Here is a 17,838-nt window from a genome sequence, read left to right on the forward strand (position 1 = left end):
AGTGAGACAATTGCTGTAGAAGGCAGTTACCAGCTGTGGTAGCTAAAACCTGTGAGAGGCAGGCACATGCCAGTCCCTTCCTTCTTCCCACTTGCTCAGCACTCTGACAGGTGACAGCAACATTCAAATGAATGATCGCACGACACATATGGGATTAGCACACATCTGTATCTAGAACCACAGCCCTAATCTTGTAGTCTCATAAGCACAGTACAGAACACTGGCACTTCTCCTTTTTATTCCTCGTACCACCATGACTTTTAAAATACAGCCATGGCGCTGGGAAGGTGGCTCAGTGGAAGAGTGCTTGCCTTGCATGCATGAGGCTCTGGGTTCGATTCCTCAGCAGAAAAAGTGGTGCTGTGGGTCAAGTGGTAGAGCGCTCGCCTTGAGCTGAAGACCTGAGGGACAGCACCCAGGCCCAGAGTTCAGGCGCGCGCACATACGCACGCGCGCACACACGCACACACACACACACAGCCCAGAGTTCAGGCACACACACACACACACACACACACACACACACACACACACACACACACACACACACACACACACACACACACACACACACACACACACACACACACACACACACACACCCATGTTGAGTGTTCTTCTTGATGACCTTCTAGAAAGCTGAGAGGCCAGGGGTGAGTGGCAGAGGACGTCTAATCAAAGAACAATGTGGTGTCACTCTAAGGCTGTAGCCCCTCACATACCAAGGCGTTAGATACGTCTCCACAGGCATGGCCTACCTCCCAACCTGCCCCTCTCCCACGCATCCATGTAGGTGCCCATGCTCCATTTCTAGACGGTTCTGGATGGGTGAAAAATGGGCTCTGGGAAGCATAGTGTTCAGCAAACTTTTCCCTGATGGCTTCTCAATGTCTCTAAGGCTCCCATTTGAGGATGTGACAGTCTATGCAAGTGGCAGCGAGGGGCAGGCTGTTTGTGGTGCTGCCATTCTTTGCTGCCCAGTGAGCAGGGCCCCTACCAGGGGCGGGCGGGGGAGGGGGGGTCTGTTGGGATCAGCTTAGGCCCATCACTCACCTGCTCATCCACATAGGCATCGATCCTCTTCTGGCACTCTAGCCATTCCTCAGCAACTCTGTGCAGCTCCTCCTCAGAGCGCTGGTACCTCTGCAGCAAGGTGCTATACGTGTCCTCATTGCAGGTGTCATGTGTGGTGGTCCCTAGCCTAGGAGGGAGAGGGCCTGTCACCAAGACTCCCACACTGAAAGCATAGGTGTGCTTCTTGCTGCTCGGTCAGCTCACCTCCCAGCTCCAAACACAAGGACGTTGTGGAACACCACTGCAGGGCTGCTGTGAAGTACTAACAGTACATATACAAGACACCCCAGACAATTTCACATAATATATGTTGGGTGCGAGGGGGCAGGGTAGAATGGAAGGAGGTTAGGAGAGAGGACAGACAGACAGACAGTTAGGTGCTGGCCATCCCAGCTATGCAGGAAGCTTCAATAGGAGGACTGCAGTCCAGGCTAGCCCACACAAAATGTGAGCTCCTCTTGCAGAAATAATGAAAGCAGAAAAGGCTAGAGTGTGGCTCAAGTGGTAGAGAATCTGTCTAGCAAGCACAGGGCCTGAGTCCAACCACTAGTACAGCCAAAAAATAGTACAAAAGAAAAAGATAAAGAAAAAGATGGTAAGATGGAGAATGAGACAACATGAGAAATGAGAAACAAAAGACACACATGCAAGCTGGGTATAGCTGCATCCACCTATAATCCCACCTACGTGGGAGAACGAGCTCAAGACCAGCCCATTAAAAAGTTAGGGAGACCCTGTGTAGAAAACCAAACAAGGAGAGCGCTGGAGGGAGGCCGGTTGGTTGTGGGCTCCGGCATCAAATCCTGAGGTGCAGAGGCAATTCTGGAGGACTGCAGTGACCAGGGAGTTCTACAACTTTGACCAAACTCTGTCTGACCCTTCCGTGTGGAAAGCCTCACAGCCACATTGGCCAGAACTTCACATGCTCGCTGACATTGGCAGCAAACACTATTCCTGTTCTGTGGCTTACCTTTGGTAGCCGAGAGCTGCTTCTGTATCTTAAGGAATAAAGACCTATCCCATGGGGTTGCTGTGAGACACTGTGATGTAGCAACGTATAACATACACTTTCTTCATCTTCACCTGTCCTAGCTCTGAAGCAGGCACATACTGAACAGTGGCTTACAATGCTAGGCAGGTACCCTACTATGTGCCACATTCCTAACCCCTGTGCATGTGCGTGTGCGTGTGTGTGTGTGTAATGGGGTTTCAGTTATGGTTTTTTTTGCTCATTAATTGAAGAGTCTCATGGGTTAGTCTGCCTGGGCTGACTGGTAAACAAGATGCTTAGATCTCAGCCTCCCAAATAACAAGGATTATAGATTAAGCCTGGGCACCTGGCTTCTACCAAGGTATTTTAAATAATCAGTTTTCTTTGAATAGGTGACCTCTGTTGGTTTCAGGGTATCACATTATACTTTTAAAGCACTTCATTTGAGTGAATATAAGTAACATCCTGTATTTCCATAACTTTAAAAACTTGCTAAAATATGCACAAAATTAATAACCCATTTATTGAAAATTTACAATTTGCGAAATGTTTTCCCATATGTCCTGTAATTGAGTCCTTTTGTAATAACTTTATGTACTATGGTTCCCATTGTACAGATAAAGAAACCAAAGCTTGGGCCTGGTTAAAGAACTTTCCTAAAGTGATACAAAAAAAAAAAAAAAAAAAAAGAAAACCAACAACAAAAAAACCCCTTAAAGGCCAGGCGCCAGTGGCTTACGCCTATAATCTTAGCAACTCAAGAAGCTGAAATCTGAGGATCACAGTTCAAAGCCAGCTGGAGCAGGAAAAGCGGAGAAACTCTTATCTCAAATAAACTACCAGAAAACTGAAAAGAGCACTGTGGCTCAAGTGGTAGAGTGCTAGCCTTGAGCTGAAAAGCTGAGGGACAGCGCCCAGGCCCAGAATTCAAGCCCCATATCCAACCAACCAACAATAAACCCCCAAAGGGCTGAGGGCTGAGGGCAGAGCTCAAATGGCAGAGCACTTGCCTAGGAGAAGTAAGGCCCAGGGTTCAATCCCAGTATAAGACATGAAAATAAAAGAATGAAAACTTTTAACTTATTCTTGTATCATTCCTAACAATATAAAGATAGCTATACAACTAAAAGGAAAAAAAAAAGATGAACACTCTTGGGAACATATGTAAATAATGGTTTTGAGGAGGAGGAGGAAGAGGAGGGGGTGAGGCAGTGAGGCAGGGAAGGGAAGCCTGGGGTGAAGGTGGCCGCTCAAAGGCAGGTCAGGAGATCAGAAAAAACTTCTTTCATGCACCAACATGTCACAAATACACTACAAACTGTAACAAAGTTATCTTGGCAAAGACACTTGAGAATCAAAGGTAACATTTATAAAGAGCACAAAGACTATGGACTATGTGTAGGGCTCCATATTGGCATATTTGCAAATGTTACAATTACAACACATGTACACCAGTTAAAAAATGCCCATGTAAGAAATTTATGACTTCAGAGCATATAAAAGTATGTGTGTGTATATGAGTAACCAAAGGGAAAATATGTAAGAAACATCAAATGTGCTTACAGAGCCCTTACCACTCTCTTCATTGTTTTATTTTCATATTTTATTTTTAGTAACAACCAAATTGTTTTATAATAGAAAAAAATAACAAATCCACTTAAACTGAATCTTTGTCATAGATGCAAATGGACAGAAATGGCTCTTTGCCCTTTTACCCGGATTCTACCCTGGGGTGGACCAGGCTTGTGAACACTGAATAAAGGGGAACTCAATCTCCGGGCTGCTGAAGCTACTGACACATGTGGCAGAAGTTGTTGGGGAAACCGTCCAGAAAACGGGAAGCACAGCATCCAGGCACGGTGGCTGAGAGGATGCCCAGCAGCTCAAGACACGGCTCTGCTCAGACCTGCGCTGAGTGTGCAAACAGCCCTAGGCCCTTTCATGAGCTGTGAAACAGATTTTCTTCTACTGCTCTGCACATGACCTACTTCTAGTTTCTATACAGTTCACCAAATCTCTCTATATATGTGCTCCTCCTCCTTCTTCCTACCAGAAGCAAGCAAGCAAGCAAGCAAGCTCACCTTTATTCCAAGTTACAGACACAGATTATTTCAGGCCACAGGAAAGCGGCAGTGATGGGGGAGGGGGGTAATGGAGACTGCTCTGGCAATATATTTAGTAAGCATGCCAGTGCAAGACCTGGACCAATGGCGGCACTTCTACAGGACAAACAGTGAAACTCCTTAATAAACAGACAGAAAAAATAGGGTAGTGATGGCAAGATGGGACCAGAAGATGGGGTGGGGTGATAGGAGTTACTATTGAGTACAGAGTTTCTGTTGGGAGAAAAAAAAAAAAAAAGCTCCAGAGCCGGGCTCCTGCATGTAATCCTAGTTACTTGGGAGGCAGAAGTTGGAAGGATTTGAGAAACTGAAGGTTTGAAGATAGCCCACGCAAAGGTGAGCAAGACTCCTTTCTCAACTAATAAAAAGCTACGTGCACCTACTATCTCAACCATGCAGAAAGTATGAATACAAGGATCATGGTCCAGACCAGACTGGACACAAAGCAAGAACCTATTTAAAAGAATAATGAAAGTAAAAAGAGCCAGGGCATGGGTCAAGTGGTAGAGCACCTGGCTAGTAAACATGGAAGCTCTTTATTCAAACCCTAGTACCACCAAAAAGAACAGGTTTAGAAATACATGATGACGGCTGTGCATGTTAACTAATGCATAATGCATTATACCTCTATGTATTATTATTATTGTTGTTATTATTATTATTTGCCAGTCCTGGGACTTCTTTTGCTCAAGGCTAGCACTCTTGAGCCACAGACCCACTTCTGGCCTTTTCTGTGTAAGTGGTACTGAGGAATCAAACCCAGGGTTTCATGCATGCTAGACAAGCACTCTACCCCTAAGCCACATTCTCAGAGCTTGAATTATATATTTAAAATGACAACTCTTGTTGTATTTTACCCCCCCCAAATTAGAATGTAATATTAAAAAACTATTGTGCTGTAAATTTAAGTGATCGTCAGTATATACATTTTATCTCAATAAAGCTGCTAAAAAGAAAAAAGTTTTCTTATACTGTTATTAATATACTTATTGTGCCGGGCGCCGGTGGCTCACGCCTGTAATCCTAGCTACTCAGGAGGCTGAGATCTGAGAATCTTGGTTCAAAGCAAGCCCAGGCAGGAAAGACTCCTATCTCCAATAAACCACTAAAAAACCGGAAGTGGCGCTGTAGCTCAAGTGGTAGAGCGCTTGCCTTGAGCTGAAGAGCTGAGGGACAGCGCCCAGGCCCAGAGTTCAAGCCCCATGACCGACAAAAAAAAGATATATACTTATTGTTATTCTGAGGTGCTAGGGTTTGAACTCAGGGCCTCATGCTTGCGTAGGCATGCACTCTTAACACCTGAACCATATTCCCAGGCACTCCTTGGTTTGAGTTGTTTTTCAGGCAGGAAATTGCATTTCTTTGTTCAGGGCTGGCATCAGACCATGATCTTTCTACCTACAGTCTCCCATAATCACATCCTGTATCACAGACATGAGCCACCACATTGGCTCTCTGCCTTGAACTGTGATGATTCCCATCTTCTGTAATGATCTGAATTTGAAGTAATCCCCAAAGCTTGTAAGTTGAAGACAACTCCCCAGAGCAGGATTCAGAGGTGGGGAATCGAGAAGGTAAATGGATAATGAGGACTCAAAACACAAAGTCATGGCGGGCGCCGGTGGCTCACGCCTATGAGCAACTCAGGAGGCTGAGATCTGAGGAGCAAGGTTCAAAGCCAGCCCAAGCAGCAAAGTCCATGAAGCTCTTATCTCTAATCTGCCACCCAAAAAAGCCAGAAGTGGAAGCTGTGGCTCAAGTGGTTAAGTTCAAGGATAGCACTGAGTTCAGGTCCCACCACACACCATAATCAAAGCTCCAAGGACTGTTGGGGAGTGGTAGAAACCAGATGAGGAAGACTCCCAAGCATACTCGATGCTTAGAACAGTGAACGCAGAAGCCAGAGGGGCCAGAAAGCAGGATAAAACAACACTACAAGGGCCAAGCTGAAATCCACAAGTGCCATGCTATCACTGCAGAAGTCTGCCCAGCCCTTTTAGTGCCAGTCTCTCTCATCCAACAGATTCTCAGGTCATCCTCCCCCGAGGTGTGGATGGGAGGTTGTGCTCTAGTATTTCAATATGGCCAAATAAAGGTGGTGGCTGCTATTAGGGTACATTTACAATATGGGAACGTGTTTATATATGACAAACAGATGAGAAACAAAACCCAACGTAGCCGGGAGCAGGTGGCTCGCGCCTATAATCCTAGCTACTCAGGAGGCTGAGATCTGAGGATCGTGGTTCAAAGCCAGCCCAGGCAGAAAAGTCTGAGAGACTCTTATCTCCAATAAACGACTAGAAAACCGGAAGTGGCGCTGTGGCTCAAGCGGTAGAGCTGAAGAGCTGAGGGACAGTGCCCAGGCCCAGAGTTCAAGCCCCATAACCGACCAAAAAAAAAAAAAAAAAACCAAATCAACAAAAAAAACCCAACTTACAGAGCTGTGGTAGCTCATGTGTAACTAGGCTTTGCTGAGAAACATCACACAAAGGGGGTGCTTACTAACTGAACATGGTGACCCCAGGATAAACACATGCCCAGCATGCATTCCCTCACTTACCCCCAGCAAATTCCCAACGTTATACACTTGCCTTGGTCTTCCTCAGGAGGAACAACCCAAGGGTGAATAGAGAGGAAGAGCTAAGGCATGCAGAGGCCTTTGTGACAGAGGCATTGCACAGTGAAGCCCGAAGGGAGCCCAGTCACGCTCTGAGCTGTGTTCTCATCTACCGCCCATCAACTCCCAGGGACAACCCCTGACCAAGAGTGACTCTGGGCATGGTAAAGCACGACACTTTCCTGTCATGGGAGCTACACTGTAGAGACCCCCGTGACAGGTGGAAAACCACGAAGCAGCAGTGCTAAGTTGTCACCTGTTCCTGCTCTGCAGATTCTCACCTGTTGCGGGGGTCCGGGCACGCAGCCCGGTGAGAGGTTACCATTTACACTGAAGCTGCAGTGAGTGACCAACGCTGCACCCACTGTGGCCTTCCTGCATTTATGAGATTTTAGCAGCGCTTACAGTCACTACTTACAAGCTCAACTGTATTGTTACTCCTTAGGTTTGAGCTTTCTGCCCAACTTTCTTTCATTAGGCCCCATTGTTTTTCATGAAGAAACCTCCAGCAGTCTGCAGTCACACACATTACAGAAAAGACCGGGATGCCACACATCAGGACACACAAGTCAACACTGAATACCTGATCTGCGACACCAGTGCTGGCAAGCTGCTCTGGAGAAGTGGCTCTGAAAAGACCAGATTTTCAAACAGATGTTTATTATGCAGTTCCCAGGTCACCTGGAACTTTCTCAAGTGTTCGTTTTCCTAGTTAAGGGGACAAAAGACAAACAAAAGATGAACTGGTAAAGAGGAAAAATTTCCCAGCAGGATCTCCTATGCGGCCTCTGCACAGTCCCAGAACATGGGGCTTGTGAGCCGTCTCTGCGCCCTCCCAGGGCCAAGCACACAGTAGGCCACCTCTCCTGCTCCTACAGGAGCCGCACATGAAGAAGGGTGAAGGTGTGCACACCGATGGATGAAGGAGGAGCAGAGAAGGACAGGAAACAATGTATTTGACTGTCATTTCTTTGCAGTTAGGCTTCCAAAATGTAATAGAAGCTCCACATTTTAAATCGTTTTAGTGCATGCAAATCATTTGATGCCAAGGTACTAACTGCCCCCTCCACTCGTGGCATTCTGGCAGTGGCAGAATTTCCTGAGAAATTCAAGAGAACTCAGTGTCTTCAGATGATGCCTTGGGAGTACAGTGGTCGTGACATCACTGCACCAGTACTCCATGTCTTCTGGATCGTAGTATTCTGATATTTCAACCATCTTCTCTATCAATCCCATTTCTTTCTTTTTTTAGTGGCAGTCCTGGGGCTTGAACTCAGGGCCTGTGTGCTGTCCCTGAGCTTTTTGCTTAAGGCTAGCACGCTATCACTTTAGCCACAGCTCCACTTCCAGCTTTCTTGGTGTTTAATTGGAGATAAAGAGTCTCAGGGACTTTCTTGCCCAGGCTGGCTTTGAACTCTGATTCTTAGATCTCAGCCTTTTGAATATCTAGGATTACAGGTGTGAGTCACTAGCATCAGCTAATTTCCTTCTTAAAATCTCACCCAGTGAGGGACCTCTTCAATTTATGTCTCATATTTTTTATAACCCCCTTTTATCTAAAAAAGACCAGACCAAACCAAACCAAACCAGACAACCCTTTTCTTTGGTGCTGGAGATTGTACCCAAGGCCTTGGAATGCTAGGCAAACACTCTACCACTGGAGCTACTACCCTAGTCTTTTCTATTTTCCTTTGTTTTTGAGGCAGTATCTTGCTACAACTTTTGCCTAGGGTGTTAAGAAAGCTTCCAAAAGGCAGATACCCTTATTTCTATGCCATGCCTTCTCCATCAAGGTATGACTGACTTTCTGAGGAGGTCAGAGGCACATCTGAGTCCTTTGCTAGAACGGTGTGGTCCCTGCAAGGGCCAGGGTGGCTTCCAAAGGCCTGTCCCTTTCCTGTGTTGGGCTACTGGGCATATACCTAGGAGGGGTGTGCACACGCACAGGAACTCAGGTCATTCTCTACAGGCCTCACATGCACAACAGCATTAACACCTAAAAATACAAAGGACTTTTCTTTGTTCTCTCTATTAATGGAAGCTCTCTTCACTGTGCTGCCTGGCCCCATGCTTTGCCCCCCAGGCCTCAGTATTTCTGTGTCATCACATCCAGATATCAATCCCTTCAATGCTTCCACTGGCTGGCAAGGTCCCCAGCGGTCCTGTGGAGGAAGGAACCTGACAGTGTACAGAGCATGTGACAATGCAATCACCGGCCATGTTCCTCCACCACACTCACCAGAGTGCCGAGGAAGGTGCTGATGGAGCGTGCAGCCTGGCAGAGGGCCCCGTACTCCTCCAGGAGGAGGGAGACGAAGTGATGTGCTTGTGGCGGGCCTTGCAGGCCGGAAGTGGCCTTTGCCTTCGCAGCGGCTGACAGGTGCCGGAGCAGGCGGACCTTCATTTCCAACACATACTCCCGGGCTTGCTGCTCCAACCGCTGGTACAGCTGGTAGGGGTCCCGCTCACAGAGCCTGCAGAGAGAGCCACCGCTTAGATGTGGCCTTTTCACGTAATGGAGCTGTTATCGGGTGGTCTTCATGTCAGTGAGCACCTTCCCTAAGGCGTTCTGGAGGTGGTCACCTACTGTCACCTTCATGACCACCTGCAAGGGTCCCCAACATTCCCCTCACGATGAAGAATGCAGACACAGAGCATCGCCAGGAGTTCACACAATCTACTTTGCCCTGAGCTATTCCTCCATGGAGTGCTGTTTATGCAAAGGAATCAACCTGGGCCTCAACCACACACCATTAACGACTGGCAGGACTGATGAGGATTCTCTGGGAAGGCTCAAGTGTGACTGACTGACCTACCCTACAGAGGCAACACTGGCTGAGACAGACTGCAGTTTCCTTCTTTCTAGAAACTCAGGACAGAATACAAATGGGTTTCTAGTATTTTTATAATCAGACATAATTTATGCTGTTTTAAAATTATTCCAACAGGGGCTGGGAAGGTGGCTCAGTGGTAGAGCGCTTGCCTTGCATGCATGAGGCCATGGGTTTGATTCCTCAGCATCACATAAGAAAAAAGAAAAAAATTGGAAGTGGTGCTGTGGCTCAAGTGGTAGAGCGCTAGCCTTGAGCTGAAGAGCTGAGGGACAGCGCCCAGGCCCAGAGTTCAGGCCCCATGACGGGAACCCCGCCCCCCAAAATAAAATAATTCCAACAAGAAATGATAAACTATAGTAAACTGAAGAACAGGGGGAAAGTACATTCCCAAACCACTGATCACAATGACAGCCAACATTGTCATTGATTTCTTTCCAAACGGGGAGATGATCTTTTTACTCAAACTCTTTTTTTTGGGGGGGGGGGGGGCAGTTTGGTTGTGGAGGCTGAACTCTGGGCCTGGGCGCTGTCTCTCAGCTCTTCAGCTCAAGGCTGGAACGCTATCCCTTGAGCTACAGCACCACTTCCAGTTTTCTGGTGGTTTACTGCAGATAAGAATTTCATGGAGGGGCTGGGAAGGTGGCTCAGTGATAGAGCACTTGCGTTGCATGCGTGAGGCCCTGGGTTCAATTCCTCAGCACCACATAAGAAAAAAGCCGGAAGTGGCGCTGTGGCTCAAGTGGTAGAGCGCTAGCCTTGAGCTGAAGAGCTGAGGGACAGAGCCCAGGCCCAGAGTTCAGGTCCCATGACCAGACTCCCCCCGCCCCCCCCCCCCAAAAAAAAACAAAAGAATCTCATGGATGTTCCTGCCAGGGCTGGCTTTGAACCGCGATCCTTAGATCTCAGCCTCCTGAGTAAATGGGATTACAGGCGTGAGCCACTGGAGCCCAGGCAGGGGCCTCAAACTCTTGAGCCTCCTATGCTCAGCCTTCTATAAAGAAGTGATTACAGGCATGCACTACCACAACCAGGGAGATGATCCACTCTAAAAAAAACTTGTTCTGAAGTATTCAGCATTATTCTGGCTAAAGTTATCATCACTGCTTTTAACTGTGTACTTCTGAGATCCTCTAGATGGAAGCCTAGGACCACTGAAAAAGGACCAAAGCATCCATCCTAACGTGCCACCAGGAGGACCCAGTTGAGCGTGGCTCCTGTTAGAAACAAACCATAAAATGTACTAAGCTTATTTCTTGGGCTTACTGGGTCCTTGTGGGTGCCATGTTAGGTCAAAAGAGAAGAACATAAATTGCCATTTCATTTTTATTATTATTATTATTTTTTCTGTCGGTTGTGGGGCTTGAACTCTGGGCCTGGGCGCTGTCCCTCAGCTCTTCAGCTCAAGGCGAGCGCTCTACCACTTGAGCTACAGCGCCACTTCCGGTTTTCCGGTGGTTTATTGGAGATAGGAGTTTCACGGTCTCTCCTGCCCGGGCTGGCTTTGAACCTCGATCCTCAGATCTCAGCCTCCTGAGTAGCTAGGATTACAGGCGTGAGCCACCAGCGCCCGGCTGCCATTTCATTTTTAAACAACCACACTAATTAGACTGCAAAAGATGAAGACAGACTAAACTTTTACAACGAAACGTGAAATCTTACATAAAATTCAATTAGAAAAATAACCTAAGTTGGTAAGATTCCCACTATGGTTGGTATATTTTACCAAAGTAATCTTGTTTTGCTTTTTTACAGTGTTGAGCCTTAAGCCTAGGGTCATTTTCATGTGAGGCCAGAGCTCCATCCCCACCCTTGGTGTAATTTAGATAAGGTATAGTTATATAGCTCAATCTGGTCTTCAACTCACTATATATTCCAAGCTGGCCTTGAACTCATGATCTTTCTGTCTCCATTTCCCATGTGCTATGATTACAGACATGCTCATCGTGCCCAGCAATAGATAATACTCACAGAATGTCTCCTATTTGCGTAAGGAGAGCCACAGACAAGTCAAATGACATGGCAACAACCAGACTCACAGGACCAATGGAAGATTCTGGGAAGCAGGAAGAGGGGAGGAGGAGCGTGGCCAAGGGATGGTGGTAGTGGTGCTGGTGGTACGCTAAGTCTGATCAAAGCAAACGGGATGAATATATAGGCATATCAAAATGAAATCTCTTTATACAACTAACTGATGTTTAAAAAAATCAAAACCACTGGATAACTTATCTTTAGTTCAGTGTGGGGAGGTTAGACACAGTTCTTAGTATCTTTGTCCCTTTTTTTTTGGGTCAGTTGTGGAGCTTGAACTCTGGGCCTGGGCGCTGTCCCTCAGCTCTTCAGCTCAAAGCTGGCTCTCTTACCACTTGAGTCACAGCGCCACTTCTGGCTTTTACTGCTTATGTGGTGCTGAGGAATTGAACCCAGGACCTCATGCAGGCAAGGCAAGCACTCTACCACTGAGCCATCTTCCCAGCCCCTCTTTGTCCATTTTTGTATTTTATAAATTTATGAAAATCTATTACAAACATGAAATGAGCCAGGAATATGTGGAAGATGTTGCAGAAGTTCAGTCATGTACTGGGACATCAATACTGTGCTAAATTTTACTCTATGGCATCCAAGACATAGCACCAATAATGTGAGAAGTCATGAGTGTGTACATTTCCCACACTCATGAGGAAACATATCTACTAAAAAAGGCACGTCACCTGAAACACCTCAGACACCACGAGTGTGTGAGGTCAAACTCTGAATGATGCTAACTATAACTCATCTCCTTGAATGTCTGATAAAATCTACTGTACAGTTAAACAAGAGTTTATAAGATCCCCAAAGAATGCATTCAAAATGTGAGGCAGAAAGAAACCAAAATGAGAATCAACCCATGAAATGTCCAGCTCAAATTTGTTGTTTTATTTTGAACATTTCAAACATCAGGGGGAAAGAATGGTACAAGCTGTAGTAAACTGAAGAGATGCAGGGTGGGAGCTACTTCTGGGTGGGCAGCTACTCAGTAGACCTAGCTCCTCGGCCCAGCCCGCCCTGCCCCGCCCCACACTGCCAGGCTGCAGGCACCTTCCCAAGCTGCCCCAACTCACATCTCAGTAATGTGGGCGCTCAGCCTTTCTCCCTGGGCTGGTAAATTCAAGAGTGTTTGGCATCACCTTTGTACAGCAGAGACACCAGGAGACATTGTCAGTTTTAACACAAGGAAATGACAGAAACGTTTTATGTTTCATCAGGAGACCTTTCTATGTTTTACCCACAAGGCTCATTTTTCCCAGCTGTCTGCTGAAGACCTGCACCACATCCTGGGCCGAGTGAGCCCAGCCCAGCTTCACTCAGGACCTAAAAGGAAATCCACAGGCGGCAGAAGAGGCAAGGACTGGACAGGGAAAAACACACACGGGTAACGTGTACCTATCCACGAGCTCCTTCACTCCCTCCTTGTCAGGTACCAAAGTCTGGTCCTGGTCATCTGCCAGCGGGGTCCCTGCCTGGCGATATATGCATCGGACCATGTAGCGTACTTCCGACCAGTAGTTCTGCAGCTGCTGTGGTTCCCGGTCCGTCTCTGCTGAGATGTCTCTGTGACACAACACAGAAACCAGCAGTTAGGGCAAGTGTCCATCTGCAAGGTGCTCCGGAGCCGGTGGCTTTCCCTCCTGTGTGCCCACTGGCTTCTTTCCCAGGTTGGGTACAAAGCCCTGTCAGGTCCACTTCTCCCTCTTCACCTCTCCACAACCGCCATCACTACCACCCGTTTCCGTTACATTCTAATAAGACTTCTCTCACTTTCTCAGGACAAGTTTCCTAAGTATTCATCCCTCAATGGCAAGGACTTCTTGTCTTGTGTCGCTCCCCTCGTAGCAGCCAGGCCTTCATTCTCAGCCCTATACTCAGGTTGGTTCAAATTTGGCTGCGTTTTGTCAGAAAAGCCATTTCCCATCCCACCCCAACATGCTCTGGAGACACCCTGGCCCAGCGTGGGTGGCATGGCTCACATAGCACATACCTGCGCTCGCTGCAGGCCTCACATGAGCAGGCAGGGTCCGGGGGCACGGTGCCCAGCCCTGTGGGGGTCAGTGTCTGCCCACCCAACGTCAGCCTGTTGGGACCACTGGCCTCTGTCTGGGAGCCCCCCAGTGGTGAATGAAGAAGAAGATCTTGACCCTGCTTCAGAAACAGAATAGACCAGTCACGTCCAATGTTCAGCCACCAACCTTTTCTTGACTAATTAGAAAAAGGCCTATAGAAGAAAATTTTAAAATGAGACATTAAAAACATCTTAACCAATATTAACTCAGACGTGGTCTCTCAAGATTTCTATTTGGATTGATTTTTTTGGTTACTATTCTGATGGCTTATATCATCATCACATGAGAGAACTCAATAAATTTATTCTTTAAGAAAAAACAGTTCTGTCCCTGGTGTCCCAAGCAGTATGTGAGATGACCCGCCAGCGGGAACCTTCAGGAATGAGGGACCCTTGGCCACCCAGGAGTGGTGGAGACCCTCAACAAGAACTGCCAGGGTGCTCTGAGACCAGCACCCAGCAGTGGGAGGCAGTGCCTCTCTCTCTGGGGGGTGCCTGCTTTGATTGAGGAACACAGAGGTTTTAGAAGAATATTCTAGACAAAGCCAAATGAAGCTGGTGAGATGGTGGTGTCACTTGTACCCACATACAGAAAGGATCTCAATCAATCACCAGTGGAGATCAGAACCTCACCCTGGAGACATAATCCCTACCCTTCCTGCTCTCCCATACCGCTGGCCCCTGGCCCGTGGGTGCCACGCTGCCCGGCGGGCTGGGCACTGCAGCATCCCCACAGGGCTCACAGGAGGCAGCCAGATCTCACACATCCCCAACCGCCTTCAAAGACAAGTGTGGAGGCCTGCCTGGGACAGGCCCCTGCAGAGAACTTTCTGAGAGTCAGAGAACGGCGCTGCTTCTCCCAAGGGAGCAGTGTTCCTTTACCTGGGTTCTCTACCCAGTTTGCTACTGGACAACGAACCCTTCCAGGGCCTATCTTGTCCAGGGGTTGAGCATGTAGACATCAGAAGAAGAACCAGAAGAGCCCGAGCAGCCTGCCTGGTGGGCCAGGAGCAGCACGGGGCAGTGTCACCCCTGCCCGGTGGGAGCTGGAAGCTGTGACCTCAGGAAAAGCAGGCTACAAGGGGGAGGGCGCCAGCCATGGGCCAGAACACTGGTGTCCTGACTTCCAGCCTCATCACCGAGCCTGTGGTACTGTCCCACAAGACCAGAGACTGCCAGCTTCTCACAATCAACAGCTACAACCTGTTAGGACCACAAGCCTGGTGAGCCGAAGAACCACAGACAGCCTGGCAAAAAAATGAAAATCCTACCCAACTCCTTTCCACAGCTTTGTCTACTGTGGATGCACAGAGAAGGCTTAAGGACCCTGAGCATAGCTTCTGCCCTAGTGACTGGCTTCCCTACCTACATCCACCCTAGTGACTGGCTTCCCTACCTACATCCACCCTAGTGACTGACTTCCCTACCCACATCCACCCTAACAACTCTGACTTCACTACTTACACCTTTGGAGAAAGCTTGAATTAGCCAAGACAGCTGGGGTTCTGTGCAGATTGGATTTAAAGCCTAAAAATGAGACAAATCTAAAACCGAAAGTAACGGCAAAGGCCATGAGGTCTGCAGATCTCACTGTGGGCAGTGACAAGCAGTCAGACAAGACAGGCTAACCATGGGTAGTGGCAGGGGAAGCTGGGCTGGAGGAGCAGGCCCTACCTTCAGTGCACAGGCTTTCTCCCCCAACCTCCACTCCATCCCCCTTGCCTGGTGATATGCAGGCTGACTACAGCCCCTTTCCATGTTTGCCTCAGGAGGCAGAAGTTCATGTCCTGTTCACCCCCAAGCGCTCTGGGTAACTCTGAATTTATTTACTATAGCCTCCAAGTTCCGCAGGACAAAGTTCTGCCTCTATGTCACTGCATACACTCCTTTGCTAGAGCATGCGTCCACTTTGTGTGGCTTCTGATAAACCAGTCAAGCCTCAGCAAGAAGACCTCCTACCCTGTAAGGTTAGATGAGCCACTTTTTGTCTCTCTGATCCAACTCTAACTCTGCCATGCCCTGTGATGCAGGAACTTGCTCGACCTGTGGGCAGAGGGACACTGAAAAAGCTCCACCACCAGGCAGCTCTGCCCTTTGAGTATCAAAGGGGGCTTCTCTGCAGTTAGAGGTGGCACCACACTCCCGAGTCTGCTCCTGAAGCCTTGCTGCCGCCACTGTGTTCTCCACAGCTCTATCTCCCATCTTCCTTAGTGGTTTTTGTGGCTTTTGCTGTTGTTGTTGGTCGTGGGGCTTGAACTCTGGGCCTGGGCACTATCCCTCAGCTCTTCAGCTTGAGGCAAGCACTCTACCTCTTGAGCCACAATGCCACTTCTGGTGGTTTTCTGATGGTTTATTGGAGATAAGAGTCTCACGGACTTTCCTGCCCGGGCTGGCTTTGAACTGTGATCCTCAGATCTCAGCCTCTTGAGTAACTAGGATGACAGGCTAGGATTATAGGGAGCCACCAGTGCCTAGCTTATGGTTTAAAAAGTGCCAGGTCCACTTCTCGCAAGCGCCACTGACGTCTTAACTAAACCATCCCAGCTCAGTTCTTTTCCTGGATCTCCAGACTTTTACTTGCAAGTTCATGTGAGTGGGAACCAGGCGCACCACTGTGTACCAGAAGCCACGAACTGTGAAAGTGACACCTCCCACTGACAAAGAGATGAAGTCTCTGAAAGGAAGGCACAGGAAGGTACACTTGAAATCCTTTAGCAGGGCACCTCATAGTACTTGCACAATCTGAATCTTAGTCATGTTCTTCCCAAGTCAAAGACAACTTAAAAGAATACAACAAAACGTAGAACTCAGTATAAAATAAAAAATATCGGCATCTAGTAACAAAATCGAAGGCAGGAAAATTATGAATTGACAAGAAAGAGGGCCAATGAATAGAAACAGACACAAACTAATGGAGATCATGTAACTGGCAGCCAAAACTCTGAAACTGAGCTAGATGCCAGTGGCTTATGTTTGCAATCCTAGCTACTCTGGGGAGGGGGGGGAGGGAGGGAATAAGAGCCGGCCGCTGAGATCTGAGGATCTTGGTTTGGAGCCAGCCTGTGGAGACAAAACCCTCCAAATAATTAGCAAAAAGTCAGAAGTAAGGCAAGGTTCACATGGTAGAACATGAGTATAAAAGAACATGGGCGTAAAAAGCCAAGCCATAGTAAGAGGCCTTGAGCTCAAGCTCCAGTACTAGAAAACAAAAACAAACCCTAGCCACCAGGGGCTCTTGCGTGTCATCCTAGCTACTCAGGAGGCTGAGATCTGAGGATCGAGGTGTTAGGTACTTAGATAGGATAGCAGGTAACGAAGGAGACTGCCACTTGATATTCAGGCAGGAGGGGACGTGTTTTACCGACTGCTGCCCCCACAAGGTGGAGACCACATGGCTGAAAGGGACAGGCTGAGGGAAGGGGTGGGGGGAAGGTGTGGCCAGGCCAGGGAGGGTGTGGCCACAATGGATTCAGATGTAACCTCAGGCTCAGGGACTCTCCCACAGTCCCATGGGAGGGGTGAGGGGGGTGTGAGCTCTGAGGAGGGGCGGTGACTGCCCAGGTGTGCCATTTATCTAGGTGACACTGGCACTGGGTGGAAACAGCCAAGAAGAGGGAGGAGTCTGCCTGGCCTTCCCAGGGCAGACCTTACAGGCAGGAAGTCCGTGAGACTGATCGCCAATAAACCGCCAGAAAACCAGAAGTGGCGCTGTGGCTCAAGTGGTAGTGTGTTAGCTTTAAGGTGAAGAGCTCAGGGACAGCGCCCAGGCCCAGAGTTCAAGCCCCATGCCAAACAACAAAAAGCCACAGCTCCCACCCCCCAAAAAAACACACCCTAAAAGTCGTACTTATATTCCAGAACACAGAACATGTAATCATGAGAAGTGCAGAAATAAAACAGAAAAACAAAAACTTTTTGAATTAAAAGTGAATCATTTAAAGAAAAATAAAAATCACAGTTAAGGGTTAGAGGCCTGGCCGGTTGATTGATTGGGCACCAGCCAATGAGCAAGAGTCAAGGCACTATGTCAGAGTCCCAGTCCAGGCCTAAGAAAAAGAAACATACACTAGGACAGATTTATAAGCAGGCTAAAGGGAGAGTAT

At 48.0% G+C, this 17,838-nt stretch overlaps 1 protein-coding gene across 3 annotated transcripts in view; it reads right to left on the reverse strand.

Moving 5' to 3' along the window:
- The window catches only part of Fam193a (family with sequence similarity 193 member A), a 121,984-nt gene that overhangs the window by 42,885 nt on the left and 61,261 nt on the right, over nucleotides 1-17,838 (reverse strand). The window contains exons 1-6 of one of the 3 annotated variants that reach the window (XM_042670974.1): nucleotides 15,200-15,219; nucleotides 13,655-13,812; nucleotides 13,060-13,227; nucleotides 9,045-9,279; nucleotides 7,389-7,513; nucleotides 1,054-1,201 (exon numbers count right to left, since the gene is read on the reverse strand). In XM_042670974.1, the coding sequence (XP_042526908.1) occupies nucleotides 1,054-1,201; nucleotides 7,389-7,513; nucleotides 9,045-9,279; nucleotides 13,060-13,160 (609 nt within the window). In that variant the 5' untranslated portion in view covers nucleotides 13,161-13,227; nucleotides 13,655-13,812; nucleotides 15,200-15,219. Of the gene's footprint in view, nucleotides 1-1,053; nucleotides 1,202-7,388; nucleotides 7,514-9,044; nucleotides 9,280-13,059; nucleotides 13,228-13,654; nucleotides 13,816-15,199; nucleotides 15,220-17,838 lie in introns of those variants that run through there. The other 2 variants (XM_042670973.1, XM_042670972.1) reach the window with 2 other exon arrangements.

Source organism: Dipodomys spectabilis, unplaced genomic scaffold, assembly GCF_019054845.1.
Source record: "Dipodomys spectabilis isolate Male_0828 unplaced genomic scaffold, ASM1905484v1 ptg000594l, whole genome shotgun sequence".
Taxonomy (NCBI): Eukaryota; Metazoa; Chordata; class Mammalia; order Rodentia; family Heteromyidae; genus Dipodomys; species Dipodomys spectabilis.